The sequence below is a fragment of the Auxenochlorella protothecoides genome, assembly GCF_000733215.1.
Source record: "Auxenochlorella protothecoides strain 0710 unplaced genomic scaffold scaffold54, whole genome shotgun sequence".
In the NCBI taxonomy this organism is placed as follows: Eukaryota; Viridiplantae; Chlorophyta; class Trebouxiophyceae; order Chlorellales; family Chlorellaceae; genus Auxenochlorella; species Auxenochlorella protothecoides.
This window is the reverse complement of record NW_011934258.1, coordinates 48529-55419: the sequence shown is the minus strand read 5'-3', so window position 1 is coordinate 55419 and position 6891 is coordinate 48529. Positions and strand designations below refer to the sequence as shown.

The 6891-nt window shown below is 63.0% G+C and overlaps 2 protein-coding genes across 2 annotated transcripts in view; one reads left to right on the top strand and one right to left on the bottom strand.

The window, feature by feature from the left end:
- Nucleotides 1-1702, bottom strand: part of F751_4656 (Uncharacterized protein YrrC) — a gene marked incomplete at both ends in the record, with an annotated part of 5067 nt that extends 3365 nt beyond the window's left edge. The window contains 3 exons of the mRNA XM_011400757.1: nt 39-667; nt 981-1334; nt 1661-1702. Coding sequence (XP_011399059.1) covers nt 39-667; nt 981-1334; nt 1661-1702 — 1025 coding nt within the window. The remainder of the gene's footprint in view (nt 1-38; nt 668-980; nt 1335-1660) is intronic.
- A 720-nt stretch (nt 1703-2422) lies between these two features.
- Nucleotides 2423-5525, top strand: F751_4655 (DNA replication complex GINS protein PSF2; the record flags this gene model as incomplete). Its single annotated transcript, XM_011400756.1, has 6 exons — nt 2423-2462; nt 2638-2777; nt 2960-3133; nt 3652-3854; nt 4028-4447; nt 4646-5525. 6 exons carry the CDS (start codon nt 2423-2425, stop codon nt 5523-5525), a joined length of 1857 nt encoding a protein of 618 aa, XP_011399058.1.
- Between the last annotated feature and the right edge of the window lie 1366 nt (nt 5526-6891).

Genomic DNA, 6891 nt, shown 5'->3' with positions numbered 1-6891 from the left:
AGCAGCGTGCGTCTAGGGGGAGGGAGGCCAACGGGTACATCGCAATGGCGTCGCGCAACGTGTCGCCGGGGGCGAGGCCGCGACGGCGGCGAGCCCCCGCGCCAATATCAAACTCAGGCGCCTCCGCGCCGTCGGCGCGACGTAGCGCCAGCTCTCCGACGGCTGCCAGGTCGGCCACCACCGCGGCCAGGGCGCCGGAGGCGCAGGGTTCGCCGCCGCTGCCTCCCAGCGTGCGCAGCGTGGCCGCCTGCAGGTCGCGCCACGGCAGATACGAATGGCCCTCGGCGTTGGCGGCCGCTCCCAGGCACTCCAGCGTGCCCGCCCCGGCCCGGCTAGCCAGGTCCCTCCGGCAGGCGAGGCGCGCGGCCACGGCGTCCAGCCGCGCCAGGCCCAGGCCGCGGCCGGAAAGCGCGGCGTAGGGATCGCAACGCAGCGCGGCCTCGACCCCGGAGCCTAGCTCCTCGGCCAGGGCCTGCGCGACCAGCGCCGGCACGCCCGCGCCCTTGGCGAAGAGGAACCCCGCGCGGCTGCCTCCCAGCGCGTCCCATGCGGCCTTGATGCGCGCGGCCTTGGCCGCGCCGACGCCGGGGCAGCGGCGCAGGCGCGCCACTGCGTCAGGCGCCGACAGCACTGACTCGATCTCCACGCCAAAGGTTTCGACCAGGGCCTTGTGATAGTGGGGGGGAGGGGTTGGTTGGTTTGGTGGAATGGGGGGCAGTTCAGGACAACTCAATGAGGGAAGGGTTGTCACTGAGGAGCGAGATGGACATGGAAAGACAAGGCTTGTGGTGCTATTCATGCAGTCCATCCCATCCAGGGAGTCATGCATGGGCGAGCCCAGGCTCGAGCACCAAGGCAGCAACCTCCTCTGGTTCCCGCAGTTTTCCAAAGGAAAGGGACTGTAGCACCATCACCAACCAACTCTGCCAAACCAGTGCCTCCCCCCCAAAAAGCCGATAGGAATACACAACCCCGCACACCTTGGCGGTGACCTGCCCCACACCCGGGAGCACCCCGCTGGCGAGGTAGAGCGCGAGCTCGGCGTCGGACCGCGGCGCGACCTGCACCGCCTCGCTCACCGCCAGCTGGCGCCCATACTGCGGGTGCCGCTTCCAGCTTCCCTGCAGCTGCAGGGCCTGGCCCTCGGCCACGTGGGCCAGCGTGCCCACCACGGTGATGGCCTCCGCGCCGCGAGGGCTGTCGGCCCGCAGCCGCAGCACGGCATACCCCGTCTCCGTGGACTTGAACCACACCTTCTGGACCACGCCCCCAACCTCCACCACCTCCCCCTCCGTGCTGGCGGCGGCCAGGGCGGAGGCGGCCCGGGCATGGGGCTTGGTTCCGGGGGAGGTGCTTGGTGGTGCCCGTGCGAGCCAGGGGCTGGCAGCGTGCGACGTCGATGCCGGCGACCAGGCGCTGTGATTTCGAAAGCATCGAGCTCCTGCTGATGCATGCCGGGGTGCGTCATGCCGCGTCCTGTCGAACTTCAGCCATGGAGCCGGTTCGGTGCCGTGTGCCCTCGCTCGCCCGGAGGTCCACAAGGACGGGCTTCCCAGGCACAGGGAGGGCCTGCCGAGGCCCCAGGATCCATGCCAGCCGTCTTGGGTCTTCACCGCATGCATGAAAGAGAGCCAGGGTCTCATCTCCCCTCCAAACACACTGTCAGAGACAGGTTCGCGCCAGTACTGGAGAGCAGCCGCATGACAAGCAGAGACCCACTTGGTCGATTTGCAGGACGTTCTTATTAACCGAAATTCATGCCGGTACGTCGTGGTTACTCGCGACGCTCTGTATGCCGCATGAAGATTCAATGCTCTGGAGATCGTGCGCCCCAAACTCCCAAGCCATGCGCAGCACGACGGATGCATGCGGGTTTTCGATTTCGAATAGCTCAGCAAGTCGTGCTGATCGACGAAGGACCAGGCGATCGCGAATAGATTCAGTGCTCCAGCTCATCGCCTGCGCCTGTTTGATAAGGGAGAGTGCCCGCATATTGGCATGGCGTCTCGGAGCGCTGCTGCGGAATGGACGCCTGAGGAGGTACGCAGCATTGCTATGGCCCTAGGAGAAGGGGTCAGCGATACAGGCAAGCTTGCGCCAAGCAGCTATCACAATCATACTGCACAACCCACAGATGTATTTCCTGGCCAAGGATGAGCTCATCACCATCGTCCCAAACTTCTCTCTGCTAACGGAGAATGGCACTGCACAATGCATTGGGGTGCGATGTGGATGTGCATTGGAGGGTTGAAGAACGCCTACATGGTGAACGACGCAGTGACCCTCTCCAGCGGCCCCTTTTAAAAGTTAATCTGTATGCCATACCCCTGTGTAGGGCGAGTTCGGACCATTCCTACCAAACAGAGAGTGCAAGGTGCCCCTCTGGCTGGCCCTCACTCTGTGGAAGAGGAAACGGTGCACAATGAAACCACTTCCCTGGATGAATGTGGACCACTTGGAAGGTGTGGACCTGGTGCTTGTGAGGTTGCTGGGAGGTTCAAGTGCATGCGTTCCATTTCTCTCGCCCACAGGTTGGGGGGCTTAGAATGGGCATGCAACAGAGCTGCTTGCCTCTAACCCAAGTATCAGAAGCAGTGCCCGACTCTATCACCTCCCCCTCCCCACAAATTCTCCCAGCTGTCCTCAATCTGGATCGAAGAGATGCCACGGCTTTCCAGCCCCTGCCCTTCCACTACATTGAGATCGCACACTTTCTGTTCACTGCCGGCACCGACGAGGCGCTGGCCTCTGGGATCTTTGGGGACAATCTGACGCGAGTGAGTCTTGGCTTGCAGGGTTGCAAGGATCACGCTGGTTATGGAGCTTCAGCAGCCACGGATGCCTTGGTGCTTGGTCTCACGTATCTGTGGGTTGCTGAGATCATAGCAAACCGATGCCAAAGAGCATCAAATTCTGTCTACTGTGTCCCCCCCCCACCAATGTCTCCTCTCCCCTTCAGATCAAGGACCTCGTGGAGTTGGTACAGAAGGCGAGAATGGCCAAGGTGCTGGCCGGCCTGTCCACCCTCCAGGGAGCCATGACGGTGAAGCTGAACAACCTGGCTGCCATGGAGATCAACGCAGTGCGCCCTTTCTTCTTGGGAGCACTCGACATGTTCCATGAGTACCAAAAGGTGTGCTCTTTGAGTCGGGGGTGATCATGGTGGAGTGAGCCTGCCTGCACTCATGCTTGCATCTGGGCGGAAAAATGCACTCAGGCTCAGCGAAGGCCAGACTTCCCGCTCCCACCCCCCATGACACAGATGGACGAGGCGGGGCTGGATGCAGGGGGTGCCTCGCAGGGTCTATCCCAGTCCCAGTCCATGCGATGATGTTGTGAGCACTTTTGGTAAATGACGCAAAGAAGTACAAATTTCCAACTCTTGGTGTGAGGGCCCTGAGACACAAACAGTGCTCCTCACCATAAGAACTTGAAATGGAAATGATTCAGGGGTTATGTGCGTCCTTGCATCCCAATCAGCCAGCAGGAAGATCTGAGAACTTCCCTGTCCATATAGACTTCCGAGCGGCTCCCATGGGACACATGCCCTAACCAGGCACATGGCATGCCACCGCATGCACAGATGGAGGGTTACTCAAATCATGCTCCTTACCCCTCCTCCTATGACCCCATGATTTGATGGGCGTGCAGGACCCCGACGCTGACGCTGGGCATGGGAACCGGGATGATCAGGGGACCTGGTATGGCGAGGCCGCCCGGCGGACTCCGAAACTGCTGGAGCTCCCGCTGCCTGCCCTCTCCCTCATCTTCGACATCGCCATAAAGAGGCATCGCATCGAGGCCCGGTTCCTGAAATCGCCGGCGGTCCGATCATGGGAGAAGGATCCCCGCAAGTGAGGCATGAGTGTGATTCTGTTCGTGACGACCTCCAAGCCCCGGCCCCCTTGACATGAACGCCAGGGTGCCCTTCCCCCGACCACCCTCCCAAAACCAGCACCTTTTCCAGGCCTTCTGCCCTGGCCTACTTGCCATCAACATTGCCTCCTCTCCACCCTTTCTCATGCAGCACGCTGCCCCTCCTGTGCAAGTCCGCCCCGGCGGCCTGCCTGGCGGCGGGGCTGTGGCACGACCTCTCCATCAACCTGTCCAGCATCACGGCCTACCGCCGCCCCGTCTTTGAGGGCATGATCGCCGCCAGGCTGGGCACCGCGCGCGCGCTGGACGTCAGCCCCCCCGCCCGCGTGTCCTTTGGCATCGGCACCTGGAACGCCTGGCTCCTGCCCCACCTCACCGCCTCGGCCGCGCCAGCCCTGCAGCGGCTCACGCTGTACTACCTGCGACCCGAGGACCTCAACATCCCCCAGCTGCCGGGGTCGGTGGAGGCCCTGGCCCTGCGCTTCCAGGGCAGCGCGGCGGCTGACGAGGACATGCTGCACCAGCTGTCCCGCCTCCCGCACCTGACGTCGCTGGACATCAGGGTCACGTGGTGGGTTTGCAAGGTGTTTGACGGCAGGGCAGGGAGTTGACTGGGTTCGATACGGTGGGAAAGGAGCTGCTGGACGGCCTGAGCGGTTGAGGTTCCCTTTCCTAGGTGCATGTGTCCCTCGGCAAGAGCCCACAACCGAAATCAGTTGCGTTCCTCAAAACACTCTCAACTCCAGGCCCACCCTGCAAACCTGCGTAGGCCTGCGCTGCTGGCCGCCTTTGGGCCAGCAGCCGTGCCGGGGTCCTGGAGCCTCATACGCAAACTCACGCTGCGCGTCGGCGAGCCCGCCCCGCCGGGCCTGGATGCGGGCGAGGCGCTCCGGGGCCTCTCTGAAGCCTGCCCCCGCCTGGCCTCCCTGGCCCTCTTCCTCCCCGCCATCCAGCTCCCCGCCTCCCTCGCCGGGCTGCATGAGCTGCGCCGTCTGGCGCTGCACTCCCCGGAGGCGCTGGTGGAGGGCCTGGAGGCCCTCCACCAGTCCCCGCTCCTGCTGCTCTCGGTGGCGGGGGTGGCCCGACCCCCCGGCCTGTCCTCCTCCTTTCTTCGCCTGGAGCTGCCGGAGAGCAGGCTGCAGGAGGTCATGGACCAGCTGGGGTCCCTGTGCAGCCTGCGCTGCCTTGCGCTGCGCGGCCGCATAGCGTGGGACACGGGTCTCACACGCACGCTGCGCCCCGCCTGGCCGCGCCTGGCCGTCCTCCAGGTGGCCTGCCACTCGACAGTGGATGTGCGCCTGCCCGCCGGCCTGCGGGTGCTGAGGGTGCAGGACACCGACGGCGAGCAGATGATGCCGGGCGGCAACTTTGGGGCCAAGGGACGCCTGGACCTGTGCCTGCCTACGAGCTTGCAGGCTCTGGACCTGGTGTCCAGCAGGCGGGGCGTGGAGTGGCAGGACAAAAGGAACCCCGGCACCCTGCGCCTCCTGGGCCTGGCCAGGCATTGCAGGGTGCACCCAGAGCTCCCTGCAGTGGAGAGGGTGGTGCACAGCAGCCTCGATTTCTGGGAGGGAGCGGCGTTGCTACCGGGGATCCAGCTGTCGCCGGATGAGCTGGCTGTGCTCATGGACACTAGGGAGGATGCGTAAGGAGTCAGGATGGATCCCCAATGTGTAATGACAGCCCACATGCTTATGACCCTGGACGTCGAAACCTGTCAGCCGGCGAGCGCGCGCTCTCCGAAAACGTAAAACTTCCGACAGTGCAGCACATCCCTTGCATGCCGACGCCTTGGGGCTGTACAGATTCTCATGCATGCTTTCTGAGAATGTGAAGCATGGGGTAGGATGCCAGAGCGATAGCAATGCCGGCCCTGCCGGCCGTCAGGGCTCATGGGAGGAGCAGGCCAGGGACCGAGCCGCGCCGCATCTACAGGCTGATAGGTCGCGACCAGGACCACGAATACAAGATGTGCGATTAATTTGGGTGCACAGGAGCGTGCCATAGCCATGGATGGGCCGCCTCGATGTACGCCGAGGATCTCACACCCCGCATTCCATAGGCTGCTGGCCTCGACAGACTTCAGGGAGGCTGCTGTCGCCCAGTTCACACTGCAAGACGTCATAGAAGATGCTGTGAGCCTTGTATCAGGATGCTTGGTTGTTTCCCTGTGTGTTTATGACGCATGATGGGTGCTCAACTCACTGCATCATTCCGTCAGTCAAGAACTGGAACCTGGATCACAGGAGGAGCGTGGAGGGGTGGTCCTGCCACCAGCGAGGATGCTGGACAAGCTGACGGAGGTGTTCCATGGAGCAGGAGTGGATGTGGGGGGCACCGCAACAAGCTCCTGTACGTGTGCCTGCTGGAGGCGGGGATCCTTGCTCTTGTTCCTGGCCATGCTCAGTTAAAGAGAAAGCACATCCTCTCTGCAGGGACGGTCACGGCCAAGGTGGAACTCCAGCAGGGTCTGAGCCAGAGCGTGCGGTGAGGTACAGCATGGGCCGTGCGGATTCAGTGGTTATTGAAGCCTTGCATGGAGGTTTCCGTGAAATCTTTGGCTGGAAGAAGACTACCTACCATGCAGATGTTGCCCTCGTGAAGGGCGAGGCATCGGGACCCGATCTCATGCTCCACCCCCGCTGCAGGCTTCCACCCCAGGCACTCAGCACAAGCGTTGCTGCAGACAGGGTCCCCGAGTTTGCGTTTGGTGAGGAGAGGCACGTTGTTGGCTGCATGCCCTGGGTGCCATGCTCGGTCAGTCCCAGTTGCTTGCTCCTGCCAGCCGCTGCAAAGCAGCGGCGAGGGTCTGAGCCAGGCTCCTTCATCCTTGTGCAACCCCTTGCAGACCTGCTGGCACCCCTGCTTCAGAGAGGAGCAAGCCAGGACCAGTTGACAGATGAGGAGCTCGAACAGGCTGTAGAGTCCGAGGTAGGCAGCTCCGCCGGCATCCACACATGGATGATGGGCGGGTCTGCACGGCGTGACATACGCTGCAGCATTTGCACCTTTGGC